At 46.1% G+C, this 23,486-nt stretch overlaps 1 protein-coding gene across 3 annotated transcripts in view; it reads right to left on the bottom strand.

The window, feature by feature from the left end:
* The window catches only part of EMB2771 (E3 ubiquitin ligase), a 175,855-nt gene that overhangs the window by 88,182 nt on the left and 64,187 nt on the right, over positions 1-23,486 (bottom strand). For all 3 annotated transcript variants that reach the window (XM_086793451.1, XM_086793452.1, XM_086793454.1), the window contains exons 19-20: positions 14,247-14,318; positions 170-241 (exon numbers count right to left, since the gene is read on the bottom strand). In XM_086793451.1, the coding sequence (XP_086649577.1) occupies positions 170-241; positions 14,247-14,318 (144 nt within the window). The remainder of the gene's footprint in view (positions 1-169; positions 242-14,246; positions 14,319-23,486) is intronic.

Raw genomic sequence — 23,486 nt, 5'->3', positions numbered from 1 at the left:
CATCCTACAAAACTAAGAAGCTGAACAAGAAATTAAGCATTAGCTTACCATCAAATATAAGATTCAAAACCAATAGTGAATGGTTAAGCTTCCTAAACTTTATATAACCTAGTGGAAGATATGCGGTACTGGGGATAAAACCAGACAAATATTACAAACCTCAACTTACCAGTAAGATCTCTGTTGTGAGACGATGAGCAGATCCTTGATAAAGCATTCCCACAGCCATCAGTGCTGCAGACTGATACAAGAAAATGATGCACCATTCAATTTCTGTACTTCAAAGATAAAAACAAGCAATACATGTCCAATAAAAGTGGATATTCCCATCAAATGAAAAGACTGATTGCACAAAAGATCCTTTTCAAATAGACAAAACGCTTCAGTTTAAAGAGACAACATAATATATTCACCTACAGAAGCTGGCCCCAACAATTGTACATGGAGCTCAGGATGACGCTCATCAATTGCCTTTCGTGGCCACCCACCACAAACTCAGTGCACTTCAGTGTTTTCAGGAAAAGAAACTTATATAAATTGCCACTGAATCCATGAGTGATAGGAGTCAACTAGAGAATAAGAAAGACTTCTCAAAAGTACAAACACTTCTAAAGGAGTTGGTAAAGAATGTGATAGTGTGAAATGAGCATGTGCAAGTGCACCAAGCACGCGGATGCACACGTACACAAGCCCGTGCACACACAAAAAGCGAGAAGGAGAAAATTAGTATTGTTAAAAATCCTTAAGATACATCTAGATACCTCGCCAAATGGCATGAAATAGAAAAAGAAAATGGCAACTACATACTACTGAATATCATTTATAAATTATTTCATCAAGTTTGTCAAGTATAAAAAGTAAGCACATGGTTACAGATGCACATGGTGCCACTAGAGACCCAAATTGTGAACATAAGTACAGCAAACTCACTAGAAATTAACCATTTATCCTCTAGTCATCAGCCTCAGCAGTAAGTTCCTCTGTCTGAAGGATACACGGTGCAGCACTTGCATGCAGACTCTAGAACATAGCTTCATGTCTTTACACAATGGTTGGTGGATGCCTTTTTCTAGGCATGGGATGCCTGGTACCCATCATCCAAACTATCTTACTTCAGCCGGAAGGCTTGGAGCTGCAAAAAAAGCTAAAGATAAGCCCACAAGGAAAGTATCCTAAAAGCTCTGATCGTGTGCGCTAACTGAGCTCCCCCCCACACCCCCCCCCCCTCCCTCCCCCTCTTGCGCGAGTTCCTGCGCTACCCCCTCTCTTCACTCCTCTGCGCCCCAGCATTGCTGCCCCCTGTTCCGCCCCCTTGCCTGCTGCCGTTTCCCTCTGTGCGGCTCTCTCTCTCCCCCCTTGCGCCTGTCCCACCAGTCTGCCCCCCCCCCTGCCTGTCCTGCCAGGTGCCCCAGAGCTGCCTGCCTTCCCTTTCTCCAGCGCACCCCCCCTCCCGCTTTTTCTTCTCTCTTCTATCCCGCCTTCAGCCCCCCAGACCCCCAGCCCCTCCTCCCTTTCCTTCTTGTTTCCCTTTCCCTGCAAGTTTCAGCTTCTTCGGAGCGTTCCTCTTTTTGGCAAGTCTCAGCTTCATTCTGGTTTTCACCCTCATGAGGACTCCATGGCAGCCACTCCGTCATCCCTGACCGAGGCCGCCATTGCTTGCATATATTTTTCCAAGGTGGACCTTTAGATTCTCACGACAATTGTCGCAACATTAGAGCCCTCCACCCTAGTTTGCAAGATGGTTGGTAGCCGCCTTGCACGAGACAACTCAGGGATCTTTTACAGGCGAGCCTCATTGGTGAGCCTGGAAAGATCACAAACATTCACCCTCTGGGGCGTGGATACTACTAGCTGGAGTTCGACTCACCAATGGCGTCAAACCGAGTCATGCAGCTGAGCCCCCTTGCACTGTGTACGGCACAAGCCTTCTTTGAAGCGGTGGCAGCATGGCTTTGATCCTGCGTCTGACCCTCTGGCTGGTGTCGAGCTTCCCAATGAGACAATTTGCTTCCCAACACTTAGGAAGGAATACCTTCCTCTTCTCCCGATGATAGGTGGTGCCATCGGGAGAGTGATGGGATCCCCCCCCCGATTACTGCCTCGGGCAACCGGGATTCCATCCCTCCGTATCTACGTAGCCTCGCGGGACTCAGTACCTCGCTGTATATCTATTCCTAGCCTCTGGAGCGACCCCATCCAACAACGCGTAGAGTATTCAAGCCCCCGGAGTCAATGCTTCATTTGCAAGTAGATGGGACACTTAGCCAGAGCTTGTCCTCGACGACAGTCCAGAAGACCGCCTCCGGTGATCCCCCCCCTCCCCATGTTCCTCATTCCGATCCTCCCCGAGGGGCACAGAGAGAGGCAGGCTGTCAGGCAACGAAGCATCAACCCCCGACCCCCCCAGCCGACCTAGTCTAGAAGACCGCCTCCGGTGATCACCCCCCTGTCCCCCCTCTACCTCTCCATAGCCCTCCCGTCGCCCTCCAGCAGCCCCCGACCCAAAGCAGAGGCAGCCAGCAGCAAGTTCCATGAAGACTGCCACCGGTGATCACCCCCCCGTCCCCCCTCTACCTCTCCATAGCCCTCCCGTCGCCCCCCAGCAGCCCCCAACCCGAAGCAGAGGCAACCAGCAGCGAGTTCCATTCGGCCGCTTGATTCACCGCTTCTCTGAGCTAGTGGAGATGACCATTGCCACCTCCCCAGTGACGGCTCTACCACCAGAGTCCCCAAGTGGGCCCCCCAAGATCTTGGGGTAGCCTGTGGATTATAGTTTCTTAATGTCTGCCAACGGAAGGGACATATATGTTTGAGAAGACAGTAGACCCTATTCAGGTATGTGTGGTTCTCCATCACTCCAAACCCTCTACGCCAGATAATGGCACAATGATCTTCTCTTTCCCCTTGAGTGCAGCCGCGAGGATGGTGTTACGGCCATGTGTTTTTCTCTTGACATTATGCAAGTGTGCACGAAAACATGGTGGATAGTGTGCAGGACATTTGTCAAGTGTTCATACTTGGGGTGAAAGAGGACTCGAGGTATTATTAAAGTCCCTTTCATAACCCATGTGGGGGGAGGGGACAAAGGTTGTAATAACCTTTAAAAACAAAAGACCCCTTGGATGGAAATCGTGGCCTCTTGCAGGGGTTGCGTTATTTTTGGGAGGGGCCCTTTTTTTGGAGAAGCTAGGCTGCAGCAAAAACGTGTTTTTCTCTCTTGGCAGCACCCGCTGAAGCTGCACGCACAGGAGCTTTGACTCTCTCTTTTTGGCAACTCGTGGGCTGCAAGAAGGGTAGGGCTGAACAGCACGTGGGCTGGGCAGCAGCACGTGCTTTTGCTCTCTCTCTCTCTCTCTCTCTCTCTCTCTCTCTCTCTCTCACCTAGAAAAGGCTGCCGGGCAGGGCTGGAGCTTCATGCGTGTGCTTTTTCTCTTGGAGGGGTGGACGGGATGAACTGCGTTTTCTCTCTCCTTTGGAAGGGGGGTGGACAGACTGCAGGCAGTGCACAGAGTTGAACAGGCTTTTCGCTCTCTCTCTCTGTGTCTTGTTTGGAAGGGGGGCGGGCAGAACTGCAGGACTGTTTACGGGCTGTTTTGGTAGGCTGCAAGTACAGCTGTGTGCATGGGCTTCTGGCTGCAAGTACAGGGTCACCTGGATGTGTTTCTTGGCATGGAAGTGATGCAATCTCGCATGGGTGGATAGGCGTCGGGGAATCCATGACTGAGATGGATAGTACCCTTGGAAGGCAGAGAGGGATGGTACAACCTTACAGGTGTGTCGACTATATGGTATGCTGTGTTGTGATGCCAGTTCTCTTTTGGGAAACAGTTTGGAGTTTTTGTTGTGATGCAGGAGCACTAGATGTGTCAGGGTGTGATGCTGTCCATGGGGTGAGAGGCTATGGATGGTTGTGGCAGCCTTGACTGAGGGAGAAAGCTTCTGTATGCAGGACTCATGTGAAAGAGTCATTTGATGTGAACAATAGCTGGAATTGTTTGTGGATGCCGAGTGAACAAGAAGCCATGCTGTGGGGTCTTTGCAAGCTTCAGTAGTTCTACTTTGAAGGCTGAGTTTCCAGCCTTATTGTAATCAAAGCTCTTATAATCTATTAAAGAAAATATTGCAAGGTGCGCCAATGCGTTTTGGGGCCAATTGGTGTTCGTGTACTGTTTGTAGGAGCACTCTAGCTCCCCGTGTTTGTTTTCCTTTTCTAGGTCTTTAAAGGTGTTGAAGTGTTTTGTGTTCCAGTTTATTTTGCAGAGCAGGAGAGGAGTTTGAGGAGGGGTCTTCTCTCTCTATAGTGACTTCAGGATCATAGAGACCAACGCTTTTTTCCTCATTGAGAGGCACAGCCGTTGATTCTTTTCCATAGAACAATTTTTGTCCGGGATTTACTTCATCTATCGAACTAAACAGAAACTGAGTCTCGATTTACGGATCCATCAGTCCAGCCTAACCCCATCCAGTCCCATGGGTTAGCCAACCGCCCAACCACTGTAGTGATGGGATCCAATTAGGAATTTGGTTAGGTTTTGTCCCGGGTACCAGGGAAAAGAGTTCCCAAGCTCCCTAGCCGGATTTTCAAGCAAATTTAATTCCAGTCACACCACTTACACACCCAATATGAAATTGCCTTTTTCCTAGATTCAAATGTATTTAATTCAGTCATTTAATGAAAACATAGTGTTACTGATCATAAACTTCCAAGCATCTTCCTACCGCCCGCACGGAGATTAGATCCATTGAGGAGAGGAGGGCGGAGTACAAGTATCACGCTAGAGCTTCACTCTGGACTCACGTCGGTGACAGAGTCACTAGGGATTTCTTTGAGATAGCCCAGTTGAAATATGCACCAAACACATCCCTAGAAAGATGGGGCCAAATGAACCATGTACAAGTGAAAGAGACCAAATCACCTAGCTTGTGGGAGAAGCTTCTCTAGCACATAGTTTTGTGTTTAACCACTTGTTTTGATGAAACCACTAGGTGGTATTTAGTTGTATGGAATCTATAAAAGGACACTTTCCTATGAAGTCATCAATCAACGAGTTTGCCCAACATTGTCTCTTTTGTGTATATACATCATTTTACACTATTCTTCCTTATCATGTGTTTTAACCTAGCGCTAGTATTTGATCCACCATAGCCAACTTGCACTTGGCTTTCAATATTTCAACATGCTACCAAAGCAAAGAATACGTAGGGATCCTAGGACGACCTCAACCCCAAATCAACGCCAAATTAGTTCACATTTAATGATACCTTATTCTTTTCAATAGATTCCAAAGTTGCCAGCCATACCCAGAGCTGATGGAGAAATCAATGCTCCCAGCTCACTCATTCATTGCCCCCACCAAAATTCGTGAGGGTCTTCCCTATCTCTGGGCGCACTAGCAAGGTACACCAAATAGGCGGATTTGGCTGTATACGCTGCACCATTGTCATTTCTCCCAAATCGAGTCGTTTACTGCTCCGGTGCCGTCATACAGTCTATGCCGCCTCTACAGTCCAGCAATGTCTAGTGGCCGTTAGCTGTAGGTACGCCTACATGTGCCCTTGCTTGCCCTAAGAGAGTTTGGCCGATAGCTTTATGAGCTAGGAGACTTGAGCTCTTTAGCAGAGCTATGTTTTTCACAGCCATAGCCACAAGCTCTTCGAATTATCATTAGTGATTAATTGTCACTAATCCTATCATGTTTTGGCTAATCAAGTGTTCTATCTAAGCATTATCACTTGTTTCTGTCTCAATGTTTGTCTTGGCTCCTCTTGCAAGGCCCAAGAAGGTTCTTGAAATCAAATCTAAGCCTTTCACAATGTTTGTCTTGGCTCCTCTTGCAAGGCCCAAGAAGGTTCTTGAAATCAAATCTAAGCCTCTTCTAAGCCTTTCACAAGCTTCTAGCTCAAAACTCTCATTCACTAAGAGCTTCAATCTTCAAGGTGACTCAAGTTTGAGTCAAACCCTCTTTAATACTTGCTCTTAAGAGTGTTGCTCAACCCTCTCAACCCTAATGGCCTAACATGACAATACCTTCCGCTTCAAGGGGAAAAATTTCCACACTTGGCAAATCCGCATCAAGCTCATCCTCATGAAGAAAGGCCTATGGAGCATATCAAATGGAAAGGAGAGCAAGCCAAGGGACCAAGCTACTATTCCGGCATGGGAGACCACAGATGACAAAGCAAGAGCCATCATCACTCTTGAATTGGATGATACATACATTCGCAATGTGGATGGGTGTAAATCTTCCAAGGCTTCATGGGATCAATTGGATACCCTATTTGGGACTCAATCTAGGAGCTCTAAGTTTGATTTGCTTATTGAGTTTTTTAAACTTGATATGAAGTCTACAACTTCTCTTGCATCTCATCTTAACTGTATGCAAAGTCCTATGACCCAACTTGCAAGCATCTCACCAAAGGTGGATGAAGACATTGCCATTGCGGTGCTACTTCAAGTCATTTCCTTCCAATTTCGACAACATTGTGACAACTTTGACCAACATGCCTATCACAAAGCTTGTTGATGTTAAAGCTTCTCTTTTGTAGGAGGAGAAGAAGCTAAAGTTAAAAGCTAAAAAGGACACCTTGTCCAACACTTCACCAAATCAAGTGGCTCTCTACACATCAAACAAAGGCTACAATGGGGAAGGCTAAGTACTACTCTTCAATCATTTGTGATTTTTGTCCCAAACCTGGACACATTGAGAGAGATTGTTTCTTTTGAAAAAAGGCTCAAAAGGCCTACATTATGCATGAAGAGTATGGAGATGGAGAAGAGCATGGAGAAACAAAGGAGGACAATAAGGGGCATCACGACACCCTCACAATGCACAGTGAATACCTTCTCTAGAGCATGTCTTGGGCCTGGCCCCAAACTATTATTGCCCAACTTTACGTAAGTGTTGTAAATCTTAAAAAATCAGCCATTAAACCTCTAGCCTAACTACTCCTAACTAGCCTAAAGCTTAAATTGCCATCCTAAACTTGTATGGTCATGGTAAGCAGTCACAGTAAGAGGGAAATCATCTAGCATGGACGTTAGGTAAGCATAAGTTGTGGTGACTCATCAAAGGTCATCAATACCATTGTAATAATTATGTATTTCAAGGGGGTGTTGAAATATGCACCAAACACATCCCTAGAAGCATGGGGCCAAATGAATCATGTACATGTGAAAGGGACCAAATCACTTAGCTTATGGTGGGTGAAGCTTCTCTAGCACGTAGTTTTGTGTTTAACCACTTGTTTTGATGAAACCACTAGGTGGTATTGAGTTGTATGGAATCTATAAAAGGGCACTTGCCTATGAAGTAATCAATCAACCATTTTGCACAACATTGTTGTCTCTTTTGTGTGTGTACATCATTTTACACTATTCTTCCTTATCATGTCTTTTAACCTAGCACTAGTATTTGATCCACCATAGCCAACTTGCACATGGCTTTCAATATTTCAACAAGCACGCGCCCACAAGAGGAGAGACAGCATTCGCAAGTTGTGTGGCCAAGATTGAGCTATAGTTACTAATCCCCCTCATGTGAGAGCAATCGCCACGGATTTTTTCCAATCTCTTCTCACTGGTGCCCCATTATCTCCACAGGTGATGGACGTGCGCGAGAGGGTCCAGAGGCACACGAGAGAGATTGTTCCCCTGTCTTTTCAGTCCTTCTTATTGATTCCATTCACTGCTCAGGAGTTGGCGGAGATAGTGACTTCTCTTCCAAGGTGCGGACGAGCTTCCAGTCTCCTTCTTTCTTCGCCACTGGAACCTCATGGAACGCAACCTTTCAGCTGCCTTCAATGAGATTATGCTCACATGTACCATGCCAGAAAGGCTCTTAGAGGGCTTGATACACTTGACTCCCAAGGGGGTGGAGACAGATTGGAGATCCGACAGTGGAGACCCGTCACTCCTCTAGGGACCACCTATAAGATCTTGGCCAACGCCATCAATAGCAGACTTCATCCTTTTCTCCCAGACTTGATTCATGACACTCAGACTGGCTTTGTTCAGGATCGAAGCATTCTAGACAACATCTATACCTTCTCGGAGGTGACGCATTTGGCCAGGATGCAGCAACACGACCTCATTGTGCTTCTCCTAGACTTTTAGAAAGGTTATGATAGGGTGCATTGGGGCTTTCTGGAGGGCAAGATGAACCAGATGGGATACCCTGTGGAATGGATTTCTCGGGTTTCAAGACTTTATTCAGCCTTGCACAGCCGAGTCCTCATTCAGGGAGCCCATGGCGATAGATTCCCCCTTTCCAGCTCGGTACGGCATGGTTGCCCCTTGGCACCTTACCTCTTCCTATTCATCACCGAGGCCATGAGCAGTTCTCTCTCAGCCCGGGAGGCCAGGCTTCAAGGATTGCATCTCCCCTCCGCACGCAAGAGCAGCTCTGCTGGATTAAGAGTTTGCAGATGACACAGCAACCTTCCTTTCAGGAGATATGGCGAATCTCCAGAGATTCGCGGAGGCAATTGAGGTTTTTTGCTACGCTTCTAGAGCACAGATCAACACGTACAAGTCGTGTGCTTTTTCGGCAAGCTATACACCCACCCCGACTTGGCGGCCAGTTGAGGCACTCCAGTTCGCTACCTTGGATGCTAGGTTGGCATTGATATCTCTCCGGAGCAGCAACTCGCTCCTCTTCTTCTGAGTATTCTAAAGAAGCTTTTATACTGGAATTCTGCGAGTCTCCCTCGCAGGCAAAGTGGTGGTGGCAAACCAGGTTCTTCTTGCCACCATGTGTTACATCACTTCGTGTTAGGCCTTTTCTCGAGCATCTACTGGCCAGATTCAGCAGTTGATCCGAAACTTCTTATGAGGAGGCAGTGATGGGAGGCCCGGCGAGGCCAAGGTGGCATGGAGAGTGATTATTCAGAGCCGTGCCCTGCTGGGCAAACTAATCGTTAGAGGACTTCTTCCTGGTGGTGAGCCTTGGGAAGACTTCCTCTTGCCCGGATTTCAGCCTACACCCCAAGTCTAGGGGGCCATTGGCCGCCGCAAAGCACCAAATGGATCTTCACAGAGATGAGAGCCCGCGGTTTTAGTCCAACTTTTCAGGACAGATTTGCAGCCAGCTTACTCCGAACTTGGGACCACCTCAGGCCGGCCCTTGTGCAAATAGCTTTGACATCCTCAGAGGAGCGGATTCGACAGCCACTGGTCTAGAACCCCTTGATTCCTTTACCCAGTGGCCACATGTTGGGGGCCCGATCTCATGTTTCATGGGGTGTGCTTTGAGCACAGGACCACCTAGGTCCCTTGGAGATTGGATAGCACATAGACAATTACCCCCGGAGGTGCAGGAGAGAGACCTATCAGGAATACGAGGTAGAGTCAGGCTCAGCATTGACATCGACTCAGCTATCCCTCAGGAGTGGTTGACTCCCAGACCCGAGTGCCCCCCGGTGTGGCTAGGTGTGTTTACCAGACATGATATTCTTGTGGCTATCCACGGTGCAGATGAGGGTAGTGGTCTACTCACTTTTTGTATTGGATCCCATGGAAGACTAGAGCGATCAGGACTCCCCTTAGAGGATTTCAGTGGTTGCACCTTACAGAGGGTGAGGGTGATTGGCTTTCAAGCACGAGAGTGGCGGCACATAGACCCATCACTTCCCAAGGTGGCCAGGGAGAGATTCTGGCAACTATGGATCATAGTTGTTACGAGGCACGCCTCTAAAAGTTCGAGGCGTTGGAGGCGTACAAGGCGCTTGAGGCGTACAACTGTCTCATCGAGGTGTCCAAACAAGAAAAAAAAAAAACTTTAGACGGGGCTTTAAGGGCCCAAGGCAGCCCCTCTCACACACACTATCTCTCCCTCATTCTCTCCCTCCCTCCCTTTAAGCCTTTCTCAAGACCCAAAGTTCAAACTTTAAACACACTTAGATGATGATGTTTTTTATACCCACTTTTGGAGCTCTCTCTATACTCTACTAGTTCATTTCAATTCATTTCATTTTACTTTGTACCCTTGAATCTTGATGATGTATCCAGATGATGAGGATGGACTATTTTGGTCTCATAGGTCATTTTGGCCTTTTGCAGACGTTTAACACAACTTTCTTTCTTTCACACACACACTCTCTCCCTCCCTCTCTCATACACACCCTCCCTCGAGGCTCATACATACACACTCTAGTCTCTCTCTCTCTCTCTCAAATTTCAATATATATATATATATATATATATATATATATATATAACAGACACCTCTAACACGCCTCTAACGTCTCTAAAAAATACGAATCTTCCGAGGTGCGTACCATACCCACCTCGTACCAAACGCCTCTGACGCCTCTAACAACCTTGCTATGGATATGGGAGTGCCAAAACCTCACGCGTCTACAGTGGGACCCGAGAGAGTGGACTTAGCATGATCCTGCTGATTGGGAGGAGTCTCTAGATGCCCCTTTCTTTGCATATACAGCATGGCTAGGCCGCAAGATCCAAATGCCTAGGATTGATGGCACCCCGGCAACAACAGCACATTGGCAGTCCTCTCAGAGCACTTGCTCTTGGGTTTTTGGAAGACCCTTTGGGATAGTTTTCGGCCTAGAAAGATCACCCTCTTTCTTTGGCTGATGGCACACAGGAGCTTGGCGGTCGGCACTTGGCTCGCAGTTGGAGGTTGGCTAGCAGCTTGCCCAAGATGCGGCCACCCTCGGGAGTCTCAAAGGCATTGTCTTTGGGATTGGCCGAAGGCTCAACAGATTTGGCAGCGGGCTCTCCGCATCTTCGTTATGGACAAGGCCTCGACTCAGATCATTACATGGGGCACTGTCGCTTGGGCCACAGAGGCTGAAGTAGTCAGGGTTTATGAGGAGGATGAAGGAGGCCTAGCCCTTCTACTCTCTCACCACCGCATTTCGGCAGTTCCAATCACAGCCTCAGCTACAGACCACTGGCGACTAGGCTCATGCAAGAGATGGAAGATTTGTCAAGCTAGATGCAGCGAGGCCATTGAGGGTACCCTAGGTCCATCCAGAGCATTTGGCTCAATATCATTCATACCCTCCACGGTCAATGGGAGAAGGCATAGGGAGGTTCTGATCGCATGCAGATACGGCGAGAAGCTTTCTTGAGACTCTAGAGACCCGGTCCTTTTCTCACATATTGAGGTGGTGACCCCACTTGGCATTACAGACCACCTGTGTGGTTGCGCCCCCCCCCCCCCCCCCCCCCCCCCCCCCCCCCCAATGAGATAGCCTTCTCCTCATAGAGCGGATAGCCGGAGAAGAAGTGTCTCTTCCCTTATGATCATTTGATTCCCGCCCCATACACAAGGCGAGTTTGTATCTAGCCCTATGGGGTTGTATCCATCCCATTGTGGCTGTTTTTTCATTAACTAATAGAAGGATCTTTTTCCCGGATAGACTCCAATCCTTATCAAAGACTGTACGGAGATTCCGTTTTCACACATAACTAGTAGATGCTCTGTCAAGAGATATGTTGTTCATGGTGAATTCTACGACTATGAGCCACTGCCCGCTTATTTTGCAAGTCCACAAAAACATCACCACGGAAAAAAGCATAGGTTTTGTGCACTGCAGAGCTCCTACCTAGCAAGCACCAAGGGTACTTTTTCTCTATCCCTTGCTTGCATATCCATGCATGGAACTCCTCTTCTAATTGCTTCTGTGCACATCCTTGCAGAGAGAGCATATGGCTTTCTTGCCAAAACAGCCCAAATAAGGGTACTATCTTGTACATCCCCCATCCCTTAGGATCAAGCACTTGCAAATCCATGTTCTAATACCACTGTAAGGTCTCCTTGGACCCAGCCCAAGAATCAACTAATCTAGAACCAAAACCCTTACAAGGTTTCATAGACCAAACATTGTACACATCGCATGGCCGCAATAGATTATGGCTAGCGACTCAAGCGTACAGTCCTCCATACTCACCACCCAACTGTACAGTCCTCCAAACTCACCCCCGAGCTTGAGGTCTGATTACCACAAGCCTAATTGGTACTGATGGTCCCTACCTAGCACCCCATACCATTAGGCCAAACCACCCACCTTACAGCTCCATGGCTATGTGGTCTTACACGTCCTTGGTAACCCTCGTATCTACCACGTGGGACTTGGGTACCTCAATAACTAATAAGTGGCCCCAAGGTCCCTTATATAGCAATAACCTGGCTTTTTTTGACCCTTGGTTTATTAACAAGCTTTCATGCTTTATTTATGAGCTTTTAGCTATGATTAGCCCTAACTATTAATTATAAGTTCTTCGCCAATCAAGACCTCATCTCGCTAGTGCCCTTAGCCCATGTGTGAACCCTCTAGGTCCCCATGCCCTAGCTAAGTCCTAACCCTAACCCTAGGCCCCTCGGAATGTAACATGCGAGGTCCAAATCATCATCACATAAAGCACATTTACTTGGTGATGGAAGTGGGCTTGACAATCCTGATACGAGGTGGATGGTATGGGAATAGCATTATGTTGTTACATTACTACATCATAGCCAACCGAACTGGTCAAGTTCCACCAGCATCCCTTGAAACCCATAGACGAGAGAGAGGAGCTCATCAGCAACATCATTGCATGGCATCGATTGTGTTATGTACCTAATACTAATCCTCAAAAATATGGCCTAATCTCGTAGACTTAGCCCTGAGATCATGGAAGCATAGTTGTCACGGTACGAAAATACGATACCGTATGGGAATTTTTGGTACGATATGAAATTTTCGAATACAGTACGATAAAATACGGTTTTTATTTTTTACACTTACAACCTATGGAGCTTCAAGCTTGAATAAGAGGGAAGGTTGGGAGGGGAGGAGTCTACAATGCTTGAGGAACGAGAACATGGATATGTGTCTCTCCCAGTTGGATCTCCCGATTGTCTCCAAAAAAGAACCTGGATGGGTAATGCAATACCAAAGGTCTCCCAGTGTAGAGTTTAAGACTAACGGACCGCCCTTGCACAAATACAAGCAGTGCATCTAGGGTGATAGGTTTAGGGACTCCTCTCTAGATCAAAATGGCCATGTCCAAATCTCCTCCCTTGTACATAACTTAAGAATCTAACTAACTAGCCAAACTATACCAGGGATCTCCAAGTGATGCAGCAAGATTCTCTCATCCTACCAATCAAGTGTACACTACCAGTCCACCTCGCCAGATTTTTTAGGTCTTTCAACAACCCCATATGGAATACTGAGTGGACACGAAAGTTGCGAAGTATTGCGAGCATTTGGGATCTTCATTCAGCAAGGTTTCTATATTCTTTTAAAGCATTTGGGATTTTTTTTTTTCAAGGCCCAAAAAAAAAAAAACTCATACCGTACGAACCGTACGGTACGAACCCATTCGTACTGGTACGAGAAACAACTATGCATGGAAGGCCGACTAATACATGTGGCTAGGGTTCATTACTAATAAATCCATGGATACTCCCTGTTTATGACTGGATGGTTATTTATACCAACAGTTGTGGGTTATTATTATTATGGCTTGACAATTGGTCTGTGTCTGGATCAAGAGTTGTCGTACTCCTGCGATGGACATGGCAGATCCTAGCTAGTCTTGCCAAGGGCCTATACGGGCAGGCAATGCTGGTATGGGACACCATTGCTGACTGGTATGGATACACCATACAGCTCACACCCAAGGGTAGGGAAAGCAAGGCTTTTCAGATGGCTACGTCAACAAACAAGGCAGCCCCCTTGCGCTTTCCTATGTCTATTATACCAAGAGCAATTTCTTGTTGGTGGCTGATATTTGCATTTCTGGACTGCGTTTCCTATCAAGGAGATGAGTAACACATAGACAGTGAGTTCGCAAACGACACTGCAGACTGGCTTAAGGCTTCAAGCAGAAAACTTGACCATTCATGGTTGCATCAGGCATTTCTTTTTAGCTTCTGGAGCTATTATTACTTGAGACAACTGATAGGTTTTGGTTCTCAAAAATTAAGGAGCCACTCTGGAGAGAGTTTACTTGGACTCTTTTGCAAAACTATTGCGACCTACTTGGACTGTATTTTCTTATGCGCATTTCTCCTCAGCAGTTTGTGCCAATTATGCAGAGAATTGGTTCCTTGGAGCTCTATCTCTTTTAGACTGTAATCAAGCCACTTCCTTGTTCCCTTAACCTTTAGCTTAAGAACAAATAGTTATCAATTCACTACGGCATTCACATCCAATATGCGTGCTAAAACAATGTACCAGAGCACTGATTCTGTACAAATAGAGGTGTCAATGGTGCATTCTGAAGATTTTACCTGCATTAAAGTGGGCAGCTCCAATTCCGGAAATGAAGGGGGGTGGCGAGCAGGAATGTGAAGATATAATATCTGCAATGTCATAGTCAAACCAGAAGCAGATGAATATTCAATCTCGGCTTGCAATAAAATTGAATAAAGTTTAAAGACCAGACTCAGAAAAGTTTGAACTCATCAAACCAAAAGTAAGGTTAAGTACATGATTAAAGAATCATGAGCTATAGAAACATCCAACGTTTCAAGGTTTGTTGCATTTGGAGGTTTTCAAGGGTTGTTATTGCAAATTTTGTCCAAAATGCAACGACCCTTGACATTTCTACACATTCATACCTTATGGAGATGACTAGAAAACTAGGGAAAAACTATGTGCACATTATCAGAATGAAGGTTTCTTTTTATTCAAATTTTCTTATTGTTACTCAGAGAGCCACCCAAATCCACTCGTGAAGTTAGGAGAACTGAAGCCACGTAACTTCCAGATAGTCCCTGCAGCGAACATGCACACAAACCAACACATAGTAGAGGCTAGCAAGCTCACCTCCCAACCATAGCTCAATCCGAAGCATCCTCAAGCTTGAAGCTAGACAAAAACCAAGCCAGACTTGTTGACCAAACTCCAGCACCCCATACCACCAAAGCCCATTATGTCTAAAACATGACCTAGGCCTAGCTAGAGTCCTCTCCCAGTGAGTGGTGCAACTTCTGAGCCAATAATTCATGTATATAGGCTTATAACAAAAGCACACGAAGTGACAAATAAGTCATTAGCCCATGCCGCAAGTGACCCACAAGTCACTTATAACCTCCACAAGTGACCCATAAGTCAATCTTAAAGATAATCATAAGTAATTATCTATTCTTAGTTTTTAAACTTTGGCCCAAACCTAGATAAATTACAAAAGGTTAATAATAATGTTATATATATTTGAGAAGAATGCTCGGAGATTCAGCCCTCCTTTTGATAGGGAGACCAAGGTGTTAAAGAAAAATTTGTCTATAATTGAAACATAAAGATCTCAAAGCCTTAGAAGCCTGCAACATAATTGAAGATGTTAACCTCTCAGACTAAGTCTCCATACACAAAGCAAAAACTCTGAAACCTGAATAGGGCTCCATTTTTTATGAATATGGCCAACCTTCTGATGCGTTACCAGAAAGGCCTGAGTGCCCACCACTGGACCCCCTTGCTTCCTTGCTCTGTCCGCCCTCCACTTCGTGTCTTTGGCACTCTTTCTTGCCCTTTGGCTGAGCGCCCCTTGCACACACAAATGCAAAATGCAGCCTTGATTTTAAAAAATGCAAACTTGAGTGAAAACATTTATGATGATGAGGTTCTTCCCGATGGATCTCCACGCCCTTATGATAGAGAAAAAATAATTGCAACCTTTCTTTCATCAAAACCTAACGCTCTGATAGCCATGTAACATAGGTACTTGTGGAAGCCAGTTTATGAATTGATAGGTTGCGATTAGAGCCCAAACAAAGACTTAAAACCATGCACAAATTGCATGGTCAATACACAGTAGAGACAAATGACTTAATCTACCATGTATAAATAATATACAGTATATACAATGCTGAATAGAGATACTCAATGGTCGCATTTCTCTTGAGCTCTCAATGATTTATTCATCAATGAATGAATATGTGCTAAGGCAGCCTAGACTCCTTTTTTTTTTGTAATATTGGTACGCTGGCTACCATCAATACCAACCCTAATAATAATGCCCAACTAAGTGTGTTCACACAATAAGCCACTAACTCTGTCCACACTTGTTGCTCATTGGGCACCTGGACAATATTACAATGAATTGGCACAATAACCCTTACAAACACATGAATCCAACAACGTACTCCACCTCTAAATTGGCCAATGGGTAGAAGCATGTCCACCTCACACTCCAAAGAGTGTGCATGTCACACATAGCAATAACTTGGCTATAATTGGCACATGCATTACTTATAATGCCTTCTTGGTTTATTTATAATCTTTTAGTCATTATTAGCCCTAGGCTATTAATTATAAGCTCTAAGCCAATATAGACCTCATCCTGCTAGTGCCCTTAGCCAACGTGTGAACAATCCAAGTCTCCATGTCCCACCTAAAAGCCCTAATCCTAACAAAGGTTAGTCCACCTCCTTAGACCTAACGCTGGGTCTATTTGGACGTAACATACTTCCCTCATGTTTAATTCATGTCCACGCCAGTGCATAAGGAGACAAACCTATATAAGGGAATCCCCAGATCCGGACATCTGTCCATAGCATCTACTCAAGTCTCTTCCTCTTATCTAGGCCAGTGTAATGTTGGGTTTTACACGTCTGTATGCACCCACGGGAGTGCTAGTGATCAGTCTAGGACCACTGGGGCACTTTTTACTTCAGTTAGTGGAGGTTTTTTCCCCCAGTTCACTCTAGTTCAGTTTATTAGTTATTTGGTCCACCCGGCACACTTATGGCCGGCCCATGTGAACCCTTATCTTTTAGGGTCACCTTTATGTGGTGGGATTGTACCTCATTTTTAATATAGAATCATAGGAGCTGCACGACTCACTCTCTCTCTCACTGTGTGTGTGTGTTTGCTCTACTGTGTGCTAACCCTAATCCTTTCCCGGACCTTCATTTGGTATCAGAGCCTGGAGAGTACCCGTCGTCAGTTGCTGCTGCAGCCCGCCATCAGAGAGAGCTGCCCGTACTGCTGCTGTGTCTGCCCGTACTGCCTGACAGCAGCCCGTACTGTTGCTACAGCTCTGCCCTTGACCAGAAGTCGCCGCCGCCAGCAACTCAGCAGACCAGGCCACCGCCTGTTGCTGTCTCCAGGCGCCGTACAGTCGCCGCCCTCCTGCATACTCTACGCTGCCCTCCTGCAGCTTTGCGCCGTACAACTGCTCCAGCTCCAGCTGCTACAGCTCAGCTCGACGTTCAGCCAAGCCAGCTGTCTGTCATCAGCACCTGCATATGTACCTGTAAGTGAATCTTCAGTTTGGGTTTTCCTTCTGTAGATTGTCTCTGCAGGCATTGGCAGAACATTTGGGTGCAGGTATTTGCAAAGCAGTTGGGTGCAGCATTTTTTTGGGCATTTCCAGGGTTTACTTGCTGCAAGGTTGGTCAGTTGGTGCATTGAAAGCACATTCAAAGGACACAGCTTGCAGGCAATTTTTGAGGGTTTTTGTTCTTTGCACACAGGTTGATACTCTTGTAGAGTATTTTTTTCTGCTTGGAAGTCTGCCAGCAGAGTTTGTACACATTTGGGCATTTGCAGGCATTTGTTCTGCATACAATGGCTGCTCCAGGGAATGATGTGTTCACTTTTGTGTCCAAAGAGGACAAGCTTGATGGGACAAACTATTCCTTGTGGAGTTTCATGCTGAAGAATGTGTTGGTCGCCAAGAATCTTTGGGATTATGTCAGTGGGGACGAGGCACGTCCAGTTCCTATTGCCCCAGAGACTCCTCCGCAGGGGGGTGCTCGTGGGAGAGGAGTACAGGTGCAGGTAGCCCCAGTTCAAAGGACAAACGCCCAAAAGGCTTGGGATTCGAGGGATGCACAGGCACTCTCATTGATTGCTTTGTCGGTCCAACGTTCCATTATTCCTCATATCCGGTCTGCGGGTACATCGAGGATAGCGTGGACGACATTGGAACATATGTATGCAGCCAGGAATGAGGCTCGTATATCCTTCTTAAAGAAGGAATTGGAGAATGTCAAGATGCATGAAGGAGAGGAAATGAGTTCACATGTGAACAAAATACAGGATTTGCGTGAGCAACTCATCAATGTAGATGAGATTATGTCAGATGCACAGATAGTCTCAAGGACTATGGATTCTTTGCCACCATCCTACCTCTCTTTTCATACTTCTCTTTCTCTTTCCATGCGACATGCCCGGGAACCGTTGACGTTCCAAGACTTGGTTGGGTTGTTGTTGCAGGAAGAGCAAACGAGGAAGAACTTGGGGGTGGATCAGGCAGCTGCCGATAAAGCTTATGCTGCTGATCATAAAGGCAAGGGCAAGTTTCAGCCCAAGTCAAAAGGTACAGGTGGTGGTGGCTCCTCACAGGACACTAAAGGGTCTGATGGACAGCCCAAGAAGAAGGGCAAGTGTCACTATTGCAAGAAGCCAGGCCATTATATCATAGATTGCAGGAAGAGGATTGCCAAAGAGAAGGAGAAGAAGGACAAGGAGTCAGGGATGTCTGCCACAGATGCCTCTCATTCCGTAGCATCCACTGAGACTGCTTCCTATGCAGTAGACAGGGATTATTGCTTCTATACTTGCAGTTATGCACCCTCTTTACATGCTCTCAGTATGACAGATCATGCTCGTACATGGTACTTTGACAGTGGTGCTTCAAAGCATATCACATCTCGCAGAGAGTTGTTTTGTAATGTAAGCCCTGCCCCTGTTGGCAAGTCAGTTCAGTGTGCCAACAATGCATCCTACCCAGTTCGTGGCATAGGAGAGATCCAGTTGACAGCCATTGATGGCTCCATTCTTCGCCTACAGGATGCCTTATTTGTGCCAGGCATCAAGAAGAACTTGCTCTCCATTTCTTCTATGGCACAGTGTGGCTTGCATGTCAGTTTTGATGACGATAGATGTATTGTCAGAAGCAAGGGGACGGAAGGTCTACTGCTTACTGGCACATTGAGCCATGGGTTGTATCAGCTTGATACATTTCAGCCTATAGATCAGTCCGCTTATGTACTCACTGATCGTACTCCATCTATGGTAGATGCGGAGTTGTGGCATGCACGCATGGGGCATGTCAATTATGGCAGCTTATTGTTGCTTCAGAGACATTCTATGGTCAGAGATTTACCTCTATTGGAGAAACCATTGGATCACATATGCGAGGGATGTATTTTGGGCAAAATGCATCGCTTCTCTTTTCCCCGTGATCAAGCTTTGAGGGCAACACAGAAATTGCAGCTCATACACAGTGACTTGTGTGGTCCGATGCAGACCAAATCATTGGGTGGCTACTTCTACTTTGCCACATTCATTGATGATTTCACTCGGATGTGTTGGGTGTACCCTTTGACTAGAAAGTCAGAGGTCTATGATGCATTTCTGGTTTTTGTTGCACTTACAGAGACTGACTCTAGTTGTAGAGTCAAGACCCTACGGTCAGACAGAGGGGGGGAGTACATGTCTTCCCGGCTGAATTCTTACCTCGTTGGAAAAGGTATTCAGCATCAGTACACTACAAGGTACACCCCTCAGCAGAATGGGGTAGCGGAAAGAAAGAACAGGTCACTTATGGAGATGGCCCGTTGCATGCTTAAGGGCAAGAAGCTACCACATGTGTTTTGGATGGAGGCCATCATGTGTGCTTGTCATGTATTGAACAGATGCCCTACCAAGGCACTGAAGACATTGACACCTTTTGAGGCTTGGTATGATCGCAAGCCTACAGTGTCACATTTCCGTACTTTTGGGTGTGTTGCATATGCCCACGTACCGCAAGAGTTGCGAAGGAAACTAGATGACAAGGCCACTAAATGCTTGTTTGTGGGGTACAGCCGTGAAAGCAAAGGTTACCGGTTGTACGACCCCTCCTCCAAGAAGTTGTTTGTCAGCAGGGATGTGATTTTTGATGAAAAATCAGAATTATCCATTGCTGATTTTGATGCTTTTCAGGCTACAAATGATGTCTTTGAAAACCTACTGCCTATGGATTTCTATTCCACAGATGGGCAACAAGTACATGATGCTGAAATTCAGCCGGTTGGTCCACCTATGCATGCTGAAAATCAGCCAAGAGCTGAACCGAATATTCAGCACATGGTACCTCAAGAACCCGTTGCAACACAGGGGGCAAGGCCGATACCGAGATGGTATCTTCGTACCTTGCAGGACAGCCATCTTGAGGCACCTCTTGTTGGCCGCACTCGTAGAGAGACAAGGTCATTTGAGCATGCAGATGTTATTGACATTGACATGGTTATGGCAGCCAGTTTACAGGATGATGATGAGCCTGATAGTTATGAGGATGCATGTGAAAATGTGCATTGGAAAACAGCCATGCAGGCTGAGTTTGATTCTATTGAAAAGAATCACACATGGGATTTAGTTGATTTGCCCAAAGGCAAAAGAGCAATTGGTACCAAATGGGTCTTCAAGATCAAGAGACACGCAGATGGCTCTATTGACAGGTACAAAGCCCGTCTCGTAGCTAAGGGCTATGCTCAGAAAAAGGGCATTGATTATGAGGAGACTTTTGCTCCTACATCCCGTATGACAACACTTCGTTGTGTAACCGCATTGGGTGCACATCATGGTTGGGTTGTTCACCAACTCGACATCAAGACTGCATTCTTGCATGGGGACCTCGAGGAGGAAGTTTATGTACAGCAACCCCATGGTTTTGCAGCACATGGTCATGAAGGCAAAGTATGCAGGTTGAAAAAGGCCTTGTATGGTTTGAAACAAGCTCCTCGAGCTTGGTATGCAAAGATAGATGCCTTCCTACTTGACCAGGGCTTTGTGAATAGTCCATCCGAAGCCACTTTGTATGTTAAAAAAACATTGACATATCTGCTGATCATCAGTCTATATGTGGATGATCTCTTGCTTATGGGATCACATGACGATGAAATTGCAGCTTTCAAGAGGGTATTGCAACAGACATTTGACATGTCTGATTTGGGGCCTTTACATTACTATTTGGGCATCCAGTTTGTGCAGAATGATAGGGGTATTGGTATGATGCAATCTCAGTATGTGGATACACTTCTGAGAAAGTTTAAATTTCAGGATTGCAAGCCCATGAGCACTCCTATGGAAACGGGGCTGAAACTGTCCATCCATGATGACAGTGATTCTTTTGATGTTACCACCTATGCACAGGCTGTGGGCTGCCTCATATACTTGTGTAATACGAGGCCAGATATTCAGTTTGCAGTCTCTCAGCTCAGCAGATTCATGCACAGCCCACATATGTCACATTGGCAGGCTGTCAAGCGTGTATTCCGTTACTTGCAGGGCACCAAGACCTTTGGCCTATGGTATGCCACAGGGGGGTCTATGCCTCTACATGCTTACAGTGATTCAGATTGGGCAGGTGATTTTGACTCTCGCCGTTCCACGAGTGGGTTTTGTTTCTTTCTTGGCTCTTCATGCATTTCATGGTTAAGCAAGAAACAAACCACAGTTGCCAGTTCATCTTGTGAGGCAGAATACAGAGCCGCATACACTACTACAGTGGAGTGCATTTGGCTACGCAGGTTATTGACTGATATGGATGTATTAGTAGAGGAGTCTACTACCATTTACAGTGACAGTCAGAGTGCCATTGCAGTGGCCAGGAATCCTGTGTTTCATGCTCGCACGAAACACATCGAGATCCACTATCACTTTGTTCGGGAGAGACTCCATGCAGGTGATATCAGTCTGATCTTCTGTCCTACAGATCAGAATGTGGCAGATATCTTCACCAAGGCACTTTCCAGAGAAAAGTTCGAGGCTTTTCGCACTGCCTTGCACTTACAGCCTCTTGGTGCTTGATATTTACAGTGATCACATATCACTCCAGGGGGGTTTGTTGGGTTTTACACGTCTGTATGCACCCACGGGAGTGCTAGTGATCAGTCTAGGACCACTGGGGCACTTTTTACTTCAGTTAGTGGAGGTTTTTTCCCCCAGTTCACTCTAGTTCAGTTTATTAGTTATTTGGTCCACCCGGCACACTTATGGCCGGCCCATGTGAACCCTTATCTTTTAGGGTCACCTTTATGTGGTGGGATTGTACCTCATTTTTAATATAGAATCATAGGAGCTGCACGACTCACTCTCTCTCTCACTGTGTGTGTGTGTTTGCTCTACTGTGTGCTAACCCTAATCCTTTCCCGGACCTTCATGTAAGACTCCTCTTGTAGACCCTTCTACTAAGATTCAATTGCTCATTGTCAACCCAACTCTCATCGAAGAGCTGAACCCAAATAGGACATCTAGTCTTAACGTGCAACAAACTCTACCGTAACAACCCTAGCAGAGACCCATAGCGCAACTTAGCTACCATACCAAATGGCACTCTGCATTAGTCGTCGGAAAGCCCTAAACCACTTAATTCACAAACAAGTCCTAGTGCCATGTACTTCCAATACAATATTCCAACCACAAGATCTCCACTCTATAATCCTCATCTAAGACTGAATGGAGATTGTGTTGCCACATATAACCAGTAGATGCTCACGTCTACGTTAGGGCAAGCATAAAACTCCCCATCATTTTTTGCGTGTCCCATAACCTCCAAACAACATACAGGTTCTAGCTACTTCACAAATTTAGTATATCAAACACCCCAACCGTCAACTGGTTTAAACATTCAATCTAACACCAAGTTCCAAACTTCTATCTCCCTCATGTACGATTCCAATGATGCCTCATGCATCAATAGAATTTGGCCTTCACGAGAGAGTGTGTGATAATCATAAAACTTGTCAACCTACGAGTGACATGCCAATGCTCACACAGTTAAGATAGTGCCTTATCTTGCTGTCACTCAGAGACTGGCACTACTCTTCACAATTACCACAGGTTATCTAGGCCAAAGCATAGTGTCTTAGACAACAAACCTGCAAAGCCTCAAGCCACTTTACATGGGAATACACTCTCACGTCCCATACCACGAAAGCACACCCCACATAAAACCCACATTAAGCATGATCATATGTGAAATGGCAAACTTGCCCCCCTACAACCAAGCCTTGGAGAAACCGAATTCCTCTCTAAACACCAAGGTCAAACCTTAGGTCAACTAGAGGGTCAATCTAATCCATACAAAGTCAAGGATGAAAGCTACCACCATGTTTACATCCCAATCCTTCTCTATGGATTCCGTAGTAACCTCTGTTGGCTGTCTATAAGCCATCCGAAAACCTCGGCCTACGCATCTTGGATTATGACCATCATGTGCACCAATTTTGGAACAAACTGCCTCACACCTTCCACCTAGTCGCTATCCGGTAACATGAAGGGTTCTATTGGTATCTGTAACTATTTGGCCCTCCTAGCTCTATTTCACATGATGAAACCCATGCTCGGACACCAGACAAGTGGATGGGGACAAGGCCATAAGGTTTGATTAAGAAAAAGCACCATTCTTCGTCAAAAAGCAAGAAAAACCAAAAAGTCAAATAGGGTTGATCGTGACCCAAGCGCACCCTTCGAAGGAGGAGACTAAACCGGACAAAAAGCTAAAAGCTGCTTCTTCAAAAAGTAGCTCCAAGGCCAAA

This window comes from Cibotium barometz, chromosome 59 (assembly GCF_041138505.1).
Source record: "Cibotium barometz isolate CiBa-2024 chromosome 59, ASM4113850v1, whole genome shotgun sequence".
NCBI lineage: Eukaryota > Viridiplantae > Streptophyta > Polypodiopsida > Cyatheales > Cibotiaceae > Cibotium > Cibotium barometz.
Note: the sequence above shows the minus strand (reverse complement) of the source record. Positions and strands in the feature narration are given on the sequence as shown.